Source organism: Brassica napus, chromosome A4 (genome assembly GCF_020379485.1).
Source record: "Brassica napus cultivar Da-Ae chromosome A4, Da-Ae, whole genome shotgun sequence".
In the NCBI taxonomy this organism is placed as follows: domain Eukaryota; kingdom Viridiplantae; phylum Streptophyta; class Magnoliopsida; order Brassicales; family Brassicaceae; genus Brassica; species Brassica napus.
In genome coordinates this window covers 16,660,307-16,681,828 of record NC_063437.1, presented here as the reverse complement: position 1 = coordinate 16,681,828, position 21,522 = coordinate 16,660,307, and the positions used below count along the sequence as shown (strand labels likewise).

At 33.0% G+C, this 21,522-nt stretch overlaps 2 protein-coding genes, 1 long non-coding RNA gene and 1 pseudogene across 3 annotated transcripts; 1 reads left to right on the top strand and 3 right to left on the bottom strand.

Annotated features, from left to right (window-relative positions):
- Positions 1-5,696: 5,696 nt before the first annotated feature.
- Positions 5,697-6,559, bottom strand: LOC106450083 (protein LIGHT-DEPENDENT SHORT HYPOCOTYLS 3). Its single transcript, XM_013891742.3, has one exon. The coding sequence runs from the start codon at positions 6,449-6,451 to the stop codon at positions 5,798-5,800; it is 654 nt and encodes a 217-aa protein (XP_013747196.2). The 5' UTR covers positions 6,452-6,559; the 3' UTR covers positions 5,697-5,797.
- A 4,045-nt stretch (positions 6,560-10,604) lies between these two features.
- LOC106447038 lies at positions 10,605-12,625 on the top strand. Its single transcript, XR_001288921.3, has 2 exons — positions 10,605-11,911; positions 12,023-12,625. It is a non-coding gene; the product is annotated as an uncharacterized LOC106447038 (long non-coding RNA).
- A 2,931-nt stretch (positions 12,626-15,556) lies between these two features.
- On the bottom strand, positions 15,557-18,659 carry LOC125608223 (zinc finger BED domain-containing protein RICESLEEPER 2-like). Its single transcript, XM_048778205.1, has 4 exons — positions 18,573-18,659; positions 16,148-18,103; positions 15,730-16,057; positions 15,557-15,633 (listed from the first exon to the last, which is right to left on the bottom strand). The coding sequence occupies exons 1-4, from the start codon at positions 18,657-18,659 to the stop codon at positions 15,557-15,559; spliced, it is 2,448 nt and encodes an 815-aa protein (XP_048634162.1).
- A 1,864-nt stretch (positions 18,660-20,523) lies between these two features.
- Positions 20,524-21,367, bottom strand: LOC106448781 (annotated as a pseudogene).
- Positions 21,368-21,522: the final 155 nt, after the last annotated feature.

Sequence of the window (21,522 nt, the reverse complement as noted above, 5' to 3'; positions counted from 1 at the left end):
TTCAAATATCATAAGCTGGTTATTGGATTGAGACTATTTGATTGAACAATTACAATGATAAAAACGTGATTAGGTGAAAACGAAGATGTAATAATTAAAGTTGACGCATACGTAATATCGCACACACTGAGATCGTTCTTTGAACTTTAAATATAAACATCATCCTAAAACATTCTCTATTTTGTTTAAGGCTATACTGGTTCACGTTTTAAATCTTGATAAATTAAGAATATTTTATGAGCAAACAAAAGTTGGATAATATATCACAACAAGGCTTTTTCCAAAGGCACTCAGTTAAATAATAAATATTATTTGATGTTTTAAGAACTGTTTTGGTTTAGCTTTATTTTCTTATATTAAATTTTATGGATACTTAAGATTAATATAGTATTGATAAATCTTAATCTCTAAAACCATTTGTGAAAATATAACTATCCACTCCAAAATTTCATGGAACATAAATTATATATATATATAGTATATATAAAATTTTGGCCAATCCACTCAAGATCTTAAAATGACTGAAATGTTATAAAATATAGTCACTTTCCTAATATTCTTCTCGTGATTAAATTAGACTATTCTTCTTTTGAATAAATTAGACGTCTCGAAATTACCATGATTACACCAAGTGTACACCAAGTTATGTAATCAATATTTTTTTGTCAAACCGAACCCAAAATGTAAAAACCTGATACAACAAACCATGACATGGTTTGGTTAAGAGAGATTTTACATTTTAGATGTCATCCATCCCTGCTGCTTCTTGAAAAACTTCAAGCTCTGTCCGTATTCAATCTTATGTTTCCTTGCACAGCCGCAACTCACTGACAGAGCTTGCGGTAACTGTGAAGACTTTCTTTTAATAAACAACTCTTTTGTTTTACATACAAAACGAAACTCAGAGCAACTGAGAATCTGAGATCAACAATGGTTAGAATATTAAAGCAAAAAAAACGGATATCTGTTAAAGTCCAATCAGTTTGACCAATTGCAATATTGCTGTATTCTTCAACACGTCGCTTAAACAGAAACTGACGCTTTAGGGCAAATCGCTTTGCTTCAAGTTTTGTTTAAACCGAACCGGAAAAGAAAGCGGTTGCACAAACCGTTATTTCGTTTCATAGGCTTTCTCTCTCGCTATCCAATTACTTCATCTTTGTCGGGCCTAAAATACTAAATCAGGGTCAGGCTCAATATGGACGAGCTAGTTTAGCCCGTCATAACATTTCAGTGGCACATACGGCCCATTAGCTTCCTCTGCGTCCTATGTGGTGATTGAAGCCCGTTTTTCTACTTCTTTTATCTTTTGTACTGAACTGTTCTGTTTCTTCCTGTCCTCAGGTTCTTGAGCAACTCAAAGAGAAGGCGGTAAAGTGAGCTGGACTGACAGAGGAACATGTGTTGCGGAGAGTGAAGGAGAGGACAGACGCAAGGAAAAATAAAGAATATGAAAGATTTGGAGACCAGTCAAGAACCTTCAACTACAACTTGAGCTTTTAAACTTATATACTATAGTCTATATTCTTATTTTGTATCATATTTGTTGATTTCGAGTAACGTCTAAAGAGTTACATCGAATTCTTGCTTCATTCATTTTTGCTGTGTGGTGTTCTCAGAGTAACCATAGGAAGTTAATTGTCTATTTAACTAAAAGAAAATGATAGCCAAGTGAAAAGGTGAGAATGCTTTAAAAATCCAACTAAACTGAACCGGATCTGGTTTGTTGATTTCGATTCAATCCGGTTATGTAATCAACGTGGAAAAGGAAAAGAAACTGGTTTGCCAAATTTATTGTTCTTACAAATCTTGTTTTTGACTTAAGCAAAGAGATGTTAGTTTTGGAGTATACATGTGGTAGAGTCTCACATGGGTTTCACTAGATATAGGTTTGAGGCGGGTAATGATGAAACAAGGGAATCATTAGGAAAATTCGGGGTCCCTCATTTCAATGTCGACCGTCTCCTCAAATATATTTCTTCTTATTAAATGAAATATTCGTATCAATCCAAAAATGTGAATAAATATGATGTAACTTATGTAATAGTGCTAACAATTAAATGGGTGTGTGATTCTTGAAAGGTCCTTCTTTTTGTTTTAACCATATGTGGAAAGGCCATGATTCCATATCTAAAGTCGAAAGGCCAAGTGATAATGCTCACTTCCAATCCACATCAAATCTACAAAATATATTCTGATTGATACTCATGAATTAGTGAGACGAAGCTTATGTTTTTGTTATTACCAGAGTCGTGCTTATGTATTAAGAAAAGAGGCAACTGCCTCAGGCCTCTCTTCATATTGTTAATTTTGGGACCCCATATTTTCAATCAATTGGTCTAAAAATCTTTATATATATCTACTTTTATTAATATTTTTCTACAAATTTAATTGTATCGTTCTTTTCCAGTCTAAATTTTATATATAGTTTTAGCTTTTGAATATTCAATTATTTATTGTTTGTTGTGTATGTTTTATTTTCTACATACTTTTATCATATTCTTTTTATTCATTTGGTATTACAATGTTGGATACTTTTATAACTTTGAAATTACAGTTTTAATTTATTTTTATTAGCATGGGTGTGATTTTTTTGGGTCATCATTCTTTCAATACATGTAAACAATCTTAATAAATATTTTTCATTAACTATTTTCATATTTATGTTTACTCACAATAAGTTTTATTAAACCCCCAATTTTTAGAATTGCCTTAGGCCCCATATGGTCTAGGCATGGCACTGGTTATTACTAGGGATGATTTTTCTTGCCAACCCGGATAAGTGCGCTTTATAACTGGAACAAAGTTTCATTTTAGTTGAATAATGAGCTAAAATGCAAACACACGTAGCATCAATGCCATCGTGTTATTATTTCATACGTCATGCATGAAAATGTGTGCAACTTTGTTATAGCTCGAAGTAGAAACCTTGTATAGACTATAATTTTTCTATAATATTGTCGATCGGGTCTAAAGGGAATACTGACCCAATATGATTAGGTGTTTTGAACCGATGAAAAGGGGTTATCAATATCGCACAATATTGTTGTTTTTAAAATTATTGACCAAAGTGTTTCAAAAAAAAAAAAAATTATTGACCACTGGTTTTAAATCATAACAAAAGCGAGAATAATGTATGGAAACTTCTAAATATGAGAAAGATAATACTCAATTTGGTATGGCAATTGTTGAATTTTCTAAGAACATCGAGAATTAATTAACTATTTCGACTAACCTATTATATAATGTGTTAATGCTGTAGATAAGTGACTAACTAATTAAGTTTAAACTGACATAATATATTTATAAGAGATATATAAACTAGGATTTCCACATAGAATAATATAACTGAAAGATATATAAAACATATTGGTAGATCAGATCCGCCAAGTCATTATCAATTTTATGAATCCTACAACTGTGGGTTTGAAAACTTAGGTAAACTGAAATGTAGAATTACAGAATTGTTTTATCTTTTGTATTGGATTTTACAAAACAGAAAATTCAGAAATGGACAAGAACAATAAAGGTTTGAATGGTTGGGTCTTTGAGTGAGTGCTCTGCGAGGAACAACTTACAGAGACAAGACAAGTGAGAGACAGAACTCTGGCTCTACCTCTATCTAACACACTCATGAATGATGCAACACTACCACAAGCTACCAAAACAAATTTTATTTTTACTTCGTTTAAATATTTTATTTATTACAGTATTTCATTTATATACACGAAATAAGGTTATCAAAATACCAATAGTATCACAAATAAGGTTTAAGGTACTATAAGAATGCTGTAACATATGTTGTTTGATTTCCAACTTCGTGAAAAGATTGTTTCATCCGCCGGACCTATCTCTGGGATGCTATCTAAACTATAATATCAATTAAATTTTATATCAAATGAAATTTAAAACTGTCCAATCAATACTTTTCATCATGTATTTGTCGATTTTCATTTTTTATTTAAATATTAAATAAGACATCTACTTTATGACAGTGACCAAAAAAATCAGAAACCCATTACAAGAAAATAATTTCTAAACAGCAAAAAACTTTACTGAAAACAAAAATAATATATATATATATATATATATATATATCTGTATAAACATACATATATTGTTTTTTTTTTTGAACTACATACATATATTGTTGTCGAAACCATATTACTATAACAAGTTAACTATACATAAATGTTCAAAAAAATCTTTCATTCACAATATCACAATCTCACAAATCTCTTTTATTTGTCAAAGCACAATATCACAAATCTCAAAACTCATTTTGGACTTTGCTATCGATAGGTTTTGATTAACAACACGGTTATAAAACGGTTTCAATATGCCGGTAACAAATCATTATGCATAACGTATCAGTTGATATATTTTATGTATATAGCAGCATTATCAAATATAAGATTACTATTTCTTAGAGATATGCTACTGATCTGTAGAATTATCTTATCAGATTTTTAATTAATCCTACACTAGTAACAAAATCATGCTAAATTGCTACATAGCAAATTGATCTCCAATCCGCGATTTGATTACATATACAGCTGATAAACAAAATGATCTTCCATCCGCGATTATTAGCGATTTCATCTTCATGCATATGTTTCGGCGTGCAATAGACAATCTTTCTGTATTAATTAGGGAAGCAACTCCATGATCAAGTGAATTATCAAACTTTTTACATGCAGTATTTGATCAGATGAGTTATCAAACTTCGAACAGTATCTAATATAGTATTGTGCAGCAGTACTATCAGGTCATTCTAAACTTCAATAATATACGAGATGTAATTGAGGCCATATATAACATTAGTTTGTTTCCCTCATTTTCGCCTTCACAAGGGAGGCATATCATATGTTACTTGGAAGCTTACTAATCGGGATAAAAAAATTCGCATTACTGACTTATCGGACTGATACACGACGTGGTGTATAATAATATAACTTTTTTGTCGACATAATAATAGAATTTAATTAAAAAACTAACACTACATATCAGTTACCATATATCCTAATTCTAGGGTTTGCAAATGCACAGATATGTGCAATGTTCAAGTGAAAAGAGTATAGCTAGAAAAGGATAAAAAGTTGAGAGTTACGGAAATTTTGACATTGTTTTTCTCTTTTACACAACATGTTGCTTATGAAAAAAGTAAATAAGAAAAACATATGACTCAATGACTCATTAAAAAGTATATTGATTCAAACAATTACACGATGAAACTACACAATATCGGACCAAAAATTAGTTGATTTCATGAATTTAAAATAGAGAGTGCAATCAATTATTTTCAAATATTCCAAGTATAAAAGACCACTTATGACTTATAGACTTATAGTTCACAGTCACTATTAGACAACGACCACTGTTTTGCATCAAAAGCAGGAAACCAATAAAACAATTCCAGGATATCATCCTACTACCCAAATCGACCTAAATTAAACATAAGACTTCTCTGTTTTAGAACCACATCAAGCGAAAAGATTGTGAAGAAGACGACCAGTTTGCTTGATGATATAAACGTATTTACAACACACACATGTGACTATATATATGTTGTGAAATTTATATTTTATAAAATATAATAAAAATTGAAACCCTACCTTACTTATCCCCCCCCCCCCCCCCCCCCCCCCCAGATACACTAGTAACAAAAGAACATTAGTTCTTCTCCCACCAGATTGTAAAACTAAATTAAAATCAACATAAAATTAAGAAAGAGACCAAGTCATATTTCAGATTACATAAAATTCAGATTTGATTTCTCTTAACTAGTTATATATAGTTACTTCTCAAACTTTGATATTTGAGTAGTAGAACTAGTACCCGGTAACATTTGAAACTGCTGGTGGCTAGCTACGGCGGAGGAAGAAGAGGCCGACAACTGAGGAAGCGGACGCTTTCGCTTCTTCTTCTCGTAGCTAACACCTCTAGCTTTGCTTTGCATATCTCTAACTTCCCTTAGATAAAGCCTAACGGCACGAGCTCCAAATGGATTAGTCTCAGGCTTGCCTCCGTTCTCTTCAAAAGCAGCTCGAAGACGACCGATGAGAGCGTCGAGACTCCCCCAAGCTTGTCGGAGAGGACAAGGACACGGTGCCGGAGGATTAGGATGGCCGTAGAAGTGACAAACAGTCGTGTGGACTTTTGTCTTACCGAATTGGTCCAAGTAACGGAGAAACTCGAGCACGTGAGCTCCGCTGCATCGGGAAAGGGAAAGCGGGGGACGGTGGTTTCTTAAGTATTGTCCGAACGTGTTCCAGTCTCTCCTCTTCTGGTTCTCGTAACGGCTTGAGTTTGCCGATGGAGAGGAGGATGACGGAGGTTGTGTTGCGGTGGCTTCGGTGACGGAGGAGGAGGAGATGTTTGCGATGATGCTGAGGTTTGTGGCATCTGAGTAAGCCGAAGAGCCTTCCATCAATTGAGGAAACATATCCATTTTATCGATGTTTAAGTTCTAGCTACGGAATTTTCTTGATTCTTGATCTTTAGAGAGCTAAACTTTTTGTTTGTGCGGTTGGGAATAAGGTTACTTTGTGAAGATTTATATCATGTTGTATTAATTATATATTTTTGAGAATATAATAATATATATTATAAGAAAAATTAAAATTTTCTCGGGGCAGTTTATTTATTTTTATATTGGTTGAGATAAGTAGACTTTACTTTTCTGATCTTTACAAATTGCAATCCATTGTTTCTTTTGTCTCTATTTCATATACCGGGTTTGGTGTCTTTAGTGTAATATTTCGAAACTAATGTCGGATGAACTAAATAGCCTTTTGGGGAAGAATACTAAACGAAGTTCGTGAATATGGTTTCCGTATAACTTATCAAATACTATGATTTGCTAATTAATAATATGGATCATAAATAGATACACACTTTTTATGTATGTAATTTTGCTCTTCTGATTTTGTATCAGACTTTGGTCTGCTTCTTTAAGGACTAATAGTGATGACAAAAATAAACAAATAGTTATCCTATATATATTAGGTTATGTTTAGGGTTCTGATTTCTTTTAAAATCATTGACAATAACAAGCGGTCCCTGCATGATGTACGTTTGAATTCTCCGGTTGAGCTTTTATCATTGTTTCCGCTATATACCAATACCTGTTTGAACAGTTTGTGAGAAGTTTGAAATAATCTTGTACACAGTCCAAACTCCAACATAAGAACTCAGCTAAATACTCTCATCACTTGCTATGCTAGAGAGAGCTATCGTAAAGTATATAGTCTTCTTCTCTTTTATTCTTTTTCTCAAAGAAATAATTTTCTGTCGCTAGAGAAAAGCCAGAAAAGGAGTTGGGCATTTAGGTCTGGATAAAGGCAGCCAAAAGTTTGAAAAAGATGGACAAATATTTGCAAAATATAAATATATTTTCTATCTCTACTGTAGAACTGATTGACAGTTCCTTGTTATTTACCAAAATAGCCATCAATTCTTCTCCCTTGGACACATATGAAAAGTTTTTTTCTTCGGACCATCGGACAAAAGATCTATACGTATCTATAATATTTATTTTATCAGAAAAAGAAAAGATAAGTTATTTAGAGCGTGTAGCCTAATAGTGCTGAATAACAATAAACCCAAGTAGAAAGTTAGACCACAGGCTGGTCTCCCTTTCATTAAATACAAACTTTTCTTTTAACAATGACATGAGTCTCTATAGAGTTCTATTATTGTACCGGATGAAATATGATTTGTTTCTAGTTGTTGCAGATATCCAGTTTTCTTTTGGGAAGGGGGGTACCTCTTTCTGACATCATTAACCAAACGTAAATAAAAACATTCAAGAATGAATAGTATAGAAACTCTAATTGCATCGAAGGTCCAAAATATAGTTAAGGATTATCATGAATTATTTCTATCTTACCTCTTTCTGACATCATTAACCAAACGTAAATAGAAACATTCGAGAATGAATAGTATAAACACCCTAACTGCATCGAAGGTCCAAAATATAGTTAAGGATTATATGAATTATTTATATCTTACCTCTTTCTGACATCATTAATCAAACGTAAATAGAAACATTCGAGAATCAATAGTATAGACATCCTAACTGCATCGAAGGTCCAAAATATAGTTAAGGATTATCATGAATTATTTCTATCTTATCTTTTTCTAACATCATTAACCAAACATAAATAGAAACATTCGAGAATGAATAGTATAGACAGCCTAACTGCATCGAAGGTCCAAAATATAGTTAAGGGTTATCACGAATTATTTTTAAATACTGACTTGTCAACTTTTTGATTTTTTTGGTCGATTGCTCATATAATTAAATTAATTTTGATTTTGATTAGTAGAAAAGTTATTCAGAAAAACAAATCTATCTTATCATATTTGGCATGTATAGGAAAATACTTTTTTGATCTTTTAATTTTCAAAATATGCTTATAAAAGTATTAAACAGTCGGGAACTCTTTAGCCTAGTTTTTTTTTTCTTACATTAAATATTAAATTCGATTTTTAGAAAATGCAGCGCTTTGATACAATTTATCTGAAATTTAAGAATATTAGAGGTAGAATCATTCGTCACATGTGTAAAATATATGTAAACCTGCTCATTAGGAATCTGTATGTTGTAGAAAAAAGTATGTTATAAATTCGGTGTTCGTGCATGTGTTTATTATAATTCCCTGTACTTAAAATTAGTTGTTTATAATGCAACTAAATCAAATATCTCTAATACTATTAACATATTATCTATCTATACTATTATTTATGAAGTGAATTTGATGATTTGTCACATTCTCCATGATTTTAGCTAATTGTTGCTTATTTGTCATATTTTTATTAGTTTTTAGATTAAATAATCAGTTTCTTAATTTAGATAATATAAATATTTCAAACTTTCTAATTAATTCATTAATTTTAATATTATAAATATTTCGAAATTTCTAATTAGAATATGATTATAATTATTTTAACTTTCACGATATTCTTATTAGTTTTTTAGCATAAATCATTAATTTATTAATTTAACTAATATAAAACTATTTCAAATTTTCAAACTGGAATTACAATTATAATTATTTTACACAAATTAGGACCAATTCTTATTTTTATATGATGTAAGATGTTTTAAAATTCTATAATTTCATTTTTCTCATTCATTTTAAATTGTCCCGATTATAGTTTTGACATATATATTTATGTATTTTTGATATTTGTTTTTTAACTGAAATTCTATTTTTGTTTCTTTGAGTTTGAAAGACTATGAGCAAGTCGGTTTTATTACATGGAGTTTGGAATTATGAATTAAGTATACTGAATTAGTTCTGTAGTTATTTCCCGTGTATGTTTAATTATTGTTTAATCTATAAGAAAATATGCTTTGATATTAAGTTTAGAGAGTTGCATATGTAATCATGTTATGAAACGGCTAAAGTAGATATATTTTTAATTAATAATTAGATTTATCATTATATAGTTAACCACAATTTAACTTTAATAATAAAACTATCATTATCTATTTTTTCTTTTATTAAAAGTAAACTTATGAAATATTAAGATAAGTCAATGTGTATATTGATCAAGTAAACCAATGAAATATTGTCATTTTTTTCAATTTGTTTTTTAAAAAAGTTTTCTTCTAAATTATCATCGAACTTTAATTTTTATTTACTTTTTATTTATTTTGTTCTTGCTTGAATATTGTGTGTTTTAGTGTTTTTTTGGTAATTTAATACATCTTTCTGATTCAAAAATACAAAGTAGATTAAGAGAGACCAAAACTTTATATTTTTAATTTACTTTATTGTGTAGAATATTTCATATGTAATTATGCTTTTATAGTCTCATACTTTTATAACTTTTTTTTTGTTAGAGAAACGTAATCTGAAATAAAAATCGAAGAAAACTAAAATGATTAAGAATAAATTATCATGATATTTAAATCATAATACATATATTAATATTCATTAGTAAAATGATTTTGCCCGCATGTGCAGGCAAAACACCTAATAAAAAGTATTACACAAACATAAACTCCGTTAGGTTTATTGCCCATACTAAATAAAATCTCACAAATATGTATTTAACTTTTGAACTTATTAGAAAATTCAACATTCTGTTTCAATAAATTAAAATATATATGTTGTGGTGATATTCATTATTTAGTAACTCGTATCAAACTATAAAAGTGTAGACATTTGTTTGATTGTTTCGTCTATATAGTTGTATCTAGATTCAAAACAAAGTTTTGATAATAAACTAAATTATTCTTTTATCAACCAATTGGATTCGAGAACAAATATGTAACTTCGTAAAAAATTATAGGCTCAAAACTGAACTATCTACCATTAGGCTAACATCTTGAGTTCCACCACAAATCACAAAACGATCAAATATTCTGCCTGGATCATACTAAGTTTTTTTTTTGGTAAAACTGGATCATACTAAGTTTTTTTTTTGGTAAAATGGATCATACTAAGTTACTAGCTTACAAACCAATCCTCGTTTACACAACCTTTACAAGTTAACATAACACACATTAATAAATTTTAGAAGGTTTTTTTTTTTTGAGCAACAAAGTTTAGAAGGTTTAGCAAAAAAAAAAAAAACAAAGTTTAGAAGGTTTTAAAACACTTTCCTCGGACTATTTATTTATCGGTTAAAAAACTGACGACACATATTGCATTTAGCAAGGTGATAGCAGAGGCCCGAAGCAGAACTGTACTCCTTTGTAAATATCAAGGAACATATATTTAAGTAACCAGTGTCCTCTCAACATTTGCCTCGTGAGTTATTGTACTATTAGTAAATTAATTAACATCAATACATTTGAAGACGTCACTGCTTTGCGCGCATGCACAATTTTCATGCGTTGAGAGCGTACGAAATATATATATACATGTGAATGTAAGCTATTGCCATCTCTTTAACAAAAAAAAACTAGCAAGTTAAAAGAAAATCCAGCCATTAGTAATAATACTGTCCTTTTATGTTCTTTGTTTCGTAACTTTGAATATATTTTTAATTGCTGGTTTTTTCCTAATATTAATCGATAATTTCACATGTTTCTCAAAAAAAATTAAGAGATAAAATTTACCAAATGAACATCCGTCGTTTTAAAATCTTAAATTTAAAATAGGTAATTTGAAAAGATGTATCAGGTTATGTTTGAATCAAGCAAGTGAGAATTGATTGATCTGTGTTGCAAAGAAAAAATATCTGATCTGTCTAAATTTTTTAATACAACGTGAGAATAGATAGAGATATATTTTTTGAACAAAAAAAAAGATAGAGATATATTTTATATTAAAAAATACGGGCACCGCAATATTGTAGGTCATCGAACGCACCTCGAGGTATGTAAAAGTTTTATGTGTAGTTATTCTTTTAAAGAAAAAAAAAAAACTTAATGTACTGAAAGTGGCAAGAGGCTCATAATAAAAGGGTAAAAACTAGAGATGTGACCTGACACCAGTCGGTGTCGTATACTAAATGAGGACAGTAACTTCCACCGACCCTCTTGTGTCACTTTTTATTTTGTTTCGAAAGACAACATGCACCCAATGTAATGTTTACTTTGGGTTTCACTAGAATTATATTGATTCGTAAAAAAAAAAATAGATGAAATACATAAATTAACAATACAATTATGTTTTCTTATTTTAATACCGATGAGAATGAATGCCTTTTCTCTCTCTATTTTTCTCTTCAACCTCTCGCTAAAAATCTTTCTATAACAAAACTTGCTCCAGTGGCCGGTGGTTTCTACTGCCAGTCGCCATAATCTTTTTTTTTGGTTTGTATTATAGTACTTTCCGTTTAAGCGGATTATGTATGTTTCGCTAAGGCGATTTTCTCATTCGCGTAGACGATTTTGAAGTGTAGATTCATCCAAATCGGAGTGTTCATCACTCTTATCTTCTCCGATAAGGTTGAATTCAAATAAAAGCTCCGATTTTCTTAATCGAATTTTATATCTAATAGCTTTTCACCCAGTTCAAAATTGTATTCCTGAATCGTTGACCTCCTTATCACTTCCTAGGAGAATCAGATTTTCTTAATTAATATAACCGGCTGGCTTGAAGAAAGCATCTCTGATTTGGGAGTCGAGAGGGTTAGTTGGATTTGGCAGTCATTTATGGAGTTGATCAAGAAGAGTCGGTGTTTATGACGGTCCGGCAAATGGTTTTTCTTCATATTGGCTACAACTTCCCCTGTTCTTAAATCTCAGGCGAAACATGATATATTGCTCAAGAAGCCGCGGTTAATGGTGGAAGGCCCTTTCAAACAAAGATCAACGGGCTCACAGATGCAGATAAAGAACTATCGATCAGCCGGAAAATACCAGGACGCGAGTTCTTCTTTCTGCACGACGGCGCGTTCCTGAAGCGCGTGAGATGGCTTGGCAACGTGCAGAAGATTTAGACGACGCATGTCCTTCTTTTCTTCATCTTCCAACGCGTGGCAAGATGACGAAGATAATGGAAGCGGTGGCAAATTTTATTAATTGGATTTTCATGGGCTGTTTCGAATAAATATATAAGTGGAAATGAGCTGTTGTATCCGAGTTTGTACTTGTCCAGTTGGCTTTGCTTTAATAAAAAGCATAAGTTGACAAAAAAAATACCAATGAGAAAGAAATTTATAAGATCAGATTGCTAATAGCCAAATACCTTTATTTAAAAGTTCGATTGAATTTGAAAGAATTTAAATTTCACTAGATTTAGTAATTCGATCCCTATTATCTATTTTTGAAATGTATATGTTATTTGATTAAATATTTATAATCAATTTTCTAAAATATTTTAAATTTTAATGTTATTCTATCTAGATTTAGTAATTTTCTACTATTCAATTTTAATGAATTTTGTGATAATTATATTTAAAATAAATAAATTTAAAATTTTACTACATAAATATAAAGAAATAATTATTTACACCATTTTATCTATGCGTCAAAATATTGAAACTATATATGATAAAATTTAGAAATGTAAATTCATTATAATTTTTATTTTTATTTTTATTTTTGTTTTTGATGATTGAGAACAACATATTAATTTTCATAATTCATGTTGCAATGGACAAGACCCTTAAATGAACTTTATTCCAAAATTACTAATAAATAAATTGTGATTTTTTTTTGTTTAAATTCAGTGTTATCCAACATAGCTATGTTTTAACATAGTAATATAGAAATTAATTTGAATAATTTTATTTAATTAGTCATAATTTTATTAACTTTTAAGTAATTAATCTGATAATATGAAATAATATGAAATAATATAGTTTGTTTTTAATTATTTTATATTACTAAAGTTTTTATTTGATTTTTATGTACAAAATATTCAAAAAGTTATGGATTTCAGAAAAATTGAAATCTAAAAAATGTGTTTGAATTCTTTTATAATTTAAAAATAAGAAGACAAATGTAGGAAAAATATTTGCCAAATCCTCTAAAATGTTTTGAAAGCTTTTAAATATTTTCAACTGGATTTTTTATAATCAATTAAATTTTTGAATCCAATACCACCTAATTTTGAGAATTAGTGGAGTATGTTGATAAATCAAATAGTACAACAATATAATTTAAATAAGTTGTTGGATTATAACTTTTTTGCCGACTTAATTATAATTAACTTTTTGGCTATGGTACAACCGTATAAACAAACAATCAGCTAGTATGAAACTATAAGAATAATACTATGTTTTTATGTGATTCTCATATCTAGAAGGTCATTTATTCATAATAACAATGACAATGTTTTTTTGACGTAACAACAATGACAATTAGACGGAGAAAGGGCCTTTTATAGCTTAATCAAGAATAAGGGCACACTCTTAAAATGAAAGTTCGAGAAGATGGGCAGGAAACTAAACCCTACCACATTTTTCTCTCTTTCTTTATCCTCATGTCCTGTTATATTTTCTACTCTCTTACCATTTATTTTTATTTTATGATCTTAAAATTATTATTTTGATTATAATTATAAGCATTTTTTTCCTCAGCTAATCAAGTTGATTGTGCAAATGAGGACAGTGACTTTACACAACAGTCATTTAAATTCTGATTTTAGAAGAAAAAGGGAAAACTTTATTGACTAATGGAGAAACTAATTGTAATGAGAATGCACTAAGGTCATGAATGAAATAAATATTTGGAGATTCATTGGCTGCATGAAAAATTAAAGCAATGTTCATAAGTTCATCAGCTCAGCTTTCTTCATATTTGAAATCCCTTTAAGACACCTTGATTTTGCTATGGCTCTAAGTTCTATCGACTTCAGTGCACTAGTCTTCGCAGGTTCTTCCTCTGCATTGATAGACTCATCATCATTATTTCGCAGTACAAGGGTGTGGCATTAGAAGCTTCTTATCTTCTTTCTTCGCAGCAGCTCGAGCTCGTAGCTGAGCTTGGACTTTCCTCCAGTATCTCTTTCTCGATGTCTTGTGAGTTGTGAACCAGACAAGAAGATCAAGGTAATAGGCAAGTGTTCTTCTAGACACAGACACAAAGTAGAGTTACAGAAGCTCCTGCTATCTTAAATTCCATAACATGTGTGATACCAAAAGAACACCATATAGAGTAAGGAGGGTATAAATCCTATATCTCTAGCCAGATAAAGAGACTTGAATATCTCTTGATAGAAAACTTTCTTCATCTCGTAATAACACAAAGGTAAATTGAACCTGAGCGCTTATTGACTATTGTTTACTATTTAGTACATGCTGATTAGTGCCGGATCATGCTTGTAACACCAGATCAACACAGTGATTCATCAGAGAGCGAATGGTAGGGAATAAGTCAAAACTATGTGTGCGTTAAGACAATCAAGTAAAGTCCTACACCGAAATAGCTTCATAATCATGTTAAGTACACAAATGTATTCAATCAAATTCCCAAACGTCTGACTGGCAATATTGATCAAATGTCACACATAGAGTTGTCAAACGGGTTGACCCGCGTCCATATGGACAGACCCGCAGCGGTTCAGTCAGTTCATCAGCCCGTGCGGGTTGGCCCGTGGCGGGTTGCGGCCAGAAATGTCTTGTCCAAGCCCGTCCAGCTTAGTTTACTTTTTTTGCGGGACGACCCGCGGGTTACCTACAAAAGAAAACGTGTTATGACCTTTGTTCAATGTCTAATAATACTAATACTAATAGGGTCTCTGTTTTGACCTTTGCTCATATCTATCTTGGTTAATTTATAATTGTGCTTTTGTGTTTCCTACGTGAGGTAGGAAAAATTCAAACTCAGAAAAAAACTACACATATTCTCACGTGGACTCAGTCCACCTAACGCACATGCTTATTTCAGAAGACAAAGTCTAAATTTTGTCAACTCGTAAGAAAGAAGCGCACCTGTTTATTCTCCTTATAACATTTGATTTGCAGGTTAAAAAACATGTTAGTTCTCTAAACATAAATCCAATAAATCAACGTAAAGAACATGAAAGCAACAAACTGTAGTAGTTCAAAAGCAACACCAAATAAATTCCAGTGAACAAACTTAAAATTTTAAATGGAAATATGAAAACCAACAAGCTAAACTGAAACACTAATAAAACGATTCTCCTCAAGCGTCATCTTCTTCATCGATAATGGATTCAAAGGATGGTAATGTCTCATCATCAACATATTCTTCATCTTCCTCTACATATTTGAACCAAAATGAGTTAGCTAACTATAATGAAGACCAAGAAGCATTATAGTAGACATAATTAGCTGTTATAATAAAAAAAATATTACCATTTTCGTAAGCTTCAAATCCCTTTAACCAATTTCGACTACATATCAGTGCTTGAACATGTTTTGGTAGCAGACGACTTCTGTATTTGTTCAAAACTCGGGACCCAATGCTGAAAGACGATTCAGAAGGTACGGTTGTGATAGGTATGCTAAGAAGGTCACGCGCCACTAAAGCCAATGCACCAAAACGTTTCGAGTTATCTTTCCAATAGTCCAGGATATCCAAACTCGCAAACACCTTTCCGTCTATAGGTGGTTCTTCGAGGTATATCTCCAGTGGTGATTTTCCACTAACAACAACATTTGCTTTGCAGAATGAAAAGAAGTCCTGAAAATCAAGTATTATATGTTCTTAAGGTGTTGTTTAAATCACTATTTAAGAGAGAGTTAAAAAAATAGGAGTCAAAAGCAAACTCACATCATAATTGCTGAAATTTCCACTTTCTTCATCCCCTGCAACTTGGTCTGGACCAGCTTCATGTGTTTCTGCAGAAGGAGAATTTGATGTTTCCTTCTTCTCATAGGCGCTAAGCAAGGTCTGCAGTTTTTCACGCAAATGTTTCATCTTTCTTTCCAGAGAGTTCTTGTCAACTTTACCAAAACAAAACTCTGCAAGTTTTAGTTTCAGACGTGGATCTAAAACTGTAGCCATAGCAAAGATGTCGCTGACTTCTTCCCAATATTTTTGAAACTTCTCCTTCATCGGTATAACCATTCTTCGGACAACATCATCTCTACTTGTTTCATTCTGTGTCAGCCAGTTTTGAATTCTCCACACTTGCATGAAATACAAGTTGGAAGTAGGATATGTCGATCCTGACATGAGGCGAGTAATCTCATCAAAGGGCTTCAGGAAATCACACATCTCCTTCAATCTTCTCCACTCATCCTCGCTTGGGTGAAACTTGTAACTCCTCTCAATAAGTTTGAGATGACCAAACGCTGCTTGATACTTCAGGGCCATATCAATCATTTTATATGTTGAATTCCATCTTGTGGTAACATCCAAAAGCAACCCAGCCTTCTCTTTATTACGTACAGATTCAACACATTTAGCAAAGAGCAGCTCACGAGATTCAGATGCTTTGACAAACTTGATACTCTCTCTGATCTTATGCAAGGAATTGCCGATTACTTTGAGTCCATCTTGAACAATAAGGTTGAGGATATGCGCAGAACATCTAACATGAAAGAATTCTCCATCACAGACCAAATCATTTTGCAGCACAAGCTGAGATTTCAAGATATCTTGCATAGAATCATTGTTTGTAGCATTGTCAAGTGTGACTGAAAACACTTTTTTATCAATACCCCATTCTTCCAGTTCATTAAGAATCTTCATAGCTAGCTGAAAACCTGTATGTGGAGGCGGTAGAGCACAAAACGAAAGAATCTTGTTCTTCAATTTCCAGTCTCTGTCTACGTAGTGTGCTGTCAAACACATATAACCTTCATGTGTGATTGCCGTCCACAGATCAGAAGTAAAGCTAATCCTTCCAGGAAGAGTAGCCAATTCTTTTTTCAGAATATCTGTCTCACTCTGATAGAACTTGTAAACATCTTTTGCAGCTGTGTTGCGACTGATAAACTTTACATCTGCATTCAAGTATGTCCAAACAGATCTGACCCTCTCATATTCAACGTATGAAAATGGTAAATCATGCAGAATGATACACTTTGCTACCATCTGACGAAAAACAGTGTGATCATACTTTTTTGCTTGCAGTTTCGCTTCTGCATTGAGCACCATCTGACGAACATCACCAGTCGTAGCCTTAAGATTACACTTCAGTAGATGTCGTCTCATAACATTAGTCCCATTGTTGTGAGAGTCATGTGCGTATTCAATTTTGCAGTGCTTGCATTGTGCTTTTTCAGAGCCATCTTTCTTAGTAACCACTACAAAATCTTGCCACACAGGTGAGTATTGTCTCCTCTGTTTCTGAGCCGGTGACTTTCCGTTATCATGATCACCTGACTCGTCTTCAGAATCAGCAGTCTTTTGTTTCTTCTTTTGCGGCTTCCCTTTGCCACCATGATCACCCTTTCCCTTATGCATCTTTCTCTGTTGCGCCTTAGATGACATCCCTTTGTCATTATCACCCTCAGCCTGAACCTGCTGTTTCTTTCTCTTATTTAGATAGCCATCAGCATTGGCAGAAACCCTCTCTTTTACCGGTTCATAATCATCTTCCATGGCATCATCATCTGATTCATCTTCAACATCAATGATTCTCCTTCTACGAGATTGAGATGGCTGAGATCCATCATATCTGGTACGTTCTGCTTCAGTGTTTGCAGCGTCAAGAACTCCCTGTGTCTCAAAATCTATTGACATCAAGTTTGAGAAACCCCCAGAATCCATAGCTCCCTTCTGAATCAGCCTTTGAGATCACGTTGCAGTCAAAACTCAAGGGCAGTTTTTTGCTTTTAGACTTCAGAAAATGTGGTTAGTGGTTACGTAACTATTAGGTTAAAAAAAAGGCTGCAGACATTTAGGTTTTTAGTTAATTAATGAATTAATGATTCATTAATTTATTAATCATTAGACATTAGTAAATACTAATCAGTCCAACCTCTAGTTACGACAGAACTACAGAAGCTTTCAAGTTTCAAGAGAATCAAGACTAGAAGTATTGAATTCATATTTATAATAGCTAGACATCGTATATATACTTTTCCTATCAGGCTATCAATCCAGATTCCACATAACAAAAACTTTACATTCAGAAAAAAATCTTACTAAGAACCAAGCCAAAGCAAACTTATTCTAACATGATCACCAAAATCTATACAAGCCAATAACTAAGAATCATCACTGTGAGTAAAATCAAAGTTGTAACCTGGTACGTGAGGTAGAAGTATGGATGGTTGACCTTAAAGAAATGCTCAACAAGCTCACTGACAAGAAGGGCATCACCTATATCCATTTCATTTTTCTAAATAAAACAACCAGATCGTCTCCAGTCTCGGTCAATAAGAGCTGCAGAACCCAAATAAAAAATAAAAAAAAATAAAAGATCTCTAACTCAATAGAAGAAAACAAAGATAATCTTTCACTTTGCAACAGTTTAACTAGCTCCAACCATAACCATAATCAAAATCTTGAACTATTGAACAAAGTTTCAAGAAAGAAAGTGTATGTACCCGAGTAAGTTCTGAAACTGGAGCTACAGTTTTTCTTTTCAATGAATTGCCAACACTCTGTAATCTAATGAAGATGCACAGACTCTATGCAAGAAAGTTGTAGACTTTATGAGACATCTCAACTCATAAACCTCACCATCACATTCTCTTCAAAGCTTCTTAATGCCTTCCTGACTATCCTCTGTGTCATATTCAGAGTAGCAGCTCTTGCACCACAAACACCCACAGTTAAGGCAAGAGTAACCATCGCAGGTTATCAAAGTGTTTTGAATAAGAATTGCCCAAATATGAATCGCTTGTATCAGAACTTATTACCTTGATATTGTATTCAGTAACAGAACAACAATAGCAGAATAAAGCTCATCCGGTGGTATTTGTTGAGCAAAAAGTCTGAAAAATAAAAGAAAAAAAATTAATGATCAAGGAAAAACAACTCAAACTTAAGGAATTATTGTCTAAGAAAGATGAACCTGCTATGAGCGAGAGTTGAAGAAGACATAGTCTCCATCGAAGGCTTGACAATTTAAAGCTTGTGAGGGAAGAATAAGGCAGAGGAAACACTAACTCTCTAATCTCTGCAGGAGACGGACGTAATCTCCATCGAAGGCTTGCAATCACTGATCTTATCGAATCTCTTGCATGCAATAGCTCAAACATGAAATCTGTTGAAGGCGATCAAAGTTGGAACGGTTTGATGCATCTAGTAAGAGAAGACGAAGAACTGATCCATTAATTTGCGGACAACCCGCGAACCCGCTAACCCGTGACGGGTTATGACCCGGCCACCCGCAAACCCGCTTGGGTTAGACCCGCTAAACCCGCAAATTCCTGGACATCAAACGACTTGTCCAAGCCCGCCCCGTGATGGGTTTACATGGGCCGAACCCGCGGGTCACGGGTTGGGCTGACATCTCTAGTCACACACGTCTGACTTGGGTAGCATTCTTGGGCTTTTAAGTTTCATGGGCCTGAATAAAAACTCTAGACCACGTAAGTTTGTCTAACATCCCACATCGGTTGTTCTTTCCATTTTACGTTTCTTTATATAGGTCACAGAAGCATCAATCCAGCGTCGAGCTAAGTAACGAGAGCTTGTGACCCGAGTGGGGACAATAAGATGGTGGAACACTGGTGTGGTCCACGGGTCGGGTCTGCTGTGGCAAGTTTCTGAGCTGCCCAGTCCAAGCGGAGAGTTATCTGTCTGGTTCGAGCGAAGGCTCGGGTCAGGTGGGTGCTAAAGTCGGAGGGTAATGCGTCAGGCTGGTTTCACAGAGCAGCGACTACTTCCCGCTCTCTGCAGTGGACGGATAACGGCTTGGCGCCACTCAGACCTGCTATGGCCTGCTGGTTCGTTCTCAGCTGAACCACCATTTTTTCTTTCTTTTTTGGAACCTTCGTAACGGATTGGGCCAATTTTATAAGCTGGCCTGACGAATAAAATGGAAACCCAATTAACTAAAGTAGAAAATCATGTATACACCTTTATTGGAGTTATTTCTAAAAATCTTTTGATCGACTTGAGATTTTAGAAACCCAATTTTATTAACTGGCCTGTCTTTCTATAGTATACACATTTTTATTAACAACAATTATTTTTAAAACAAAAAACGCAATTTAGCTGTGACACAAGTATACAAAAGTGTCTCTTTATTGTGCCTTGTGGTTTTTAGCCATCTCTTCCATGTCCAATTCTATCGCCAGGATTAGAGAATCTCGTCCCATTGTAGTGTAGTGTCACTGATTCACAAGCATTTTAAGAGTGTAAGCAAAACCAAAGATAAAACTGTTTTACTAAGAGACAAGAAAGACTTTCAGCTTTTTTGTACCTGTTTCGAACAGGACCATGACCATGAACCACAGCTGTTCTCAGACAATACATAGCTCTTCCAACAATGTTTGCTGTTGAAACTGGACCAAATGTAACGACTATCATATGCTTCCTGTTCAAAACCAACACACACAAAGTGTGATGAAGTCAACAAGAAAGAGAAGTATACTTTTGCTTTAGAGCATCCCAAGAAGTGATTGTACCTTAGCTGTGATCTCCTTGTTTTCAACTACTACCCAGCACTGATCCTTTTCGAGAACAAAAAGCTCCTCCTTATCATCATCACCCATACCATCTCGAATCCTTCTACACCTGCTAATCTTCTTATTAGACACTTATCTGAATTTTTTGGGTCCTTTAAGACTACAGCATCTCCAACGAATCGATGATACCTAAGGACAGAATCCCAATGAGAGCATAGATCATGTAAAGTTCTATACTACTTCCAACAAACACTTATATAGACAGACAAGTAGAAACCTTTGGATCCGTATGAATATATAGCTCTATCTATAGAAGCATTCAAGAATCAAAAGTCTTCCTTTTTCATCTAAACAGATGATTATATCATCAATTAAGAAGAAGCAGAGTTCTAACAAGAGAGTGAAAGAGAGGAACCTTGAGACTCAAGCTTGTGAGCAAGGAAGAAAACTTATGATTCATTAAACGACGTCGGGACATACAATATTTTTTCAAACAATCATTGCAAAATGAACCTGGTTTTATAATCTGTTACGAAATTTCCACCAATCAACTAATTGGTTCCTACGAATACGAAGCACCATCTTTTTGTTTTGCTTTCGAGACTTCACCAAGTT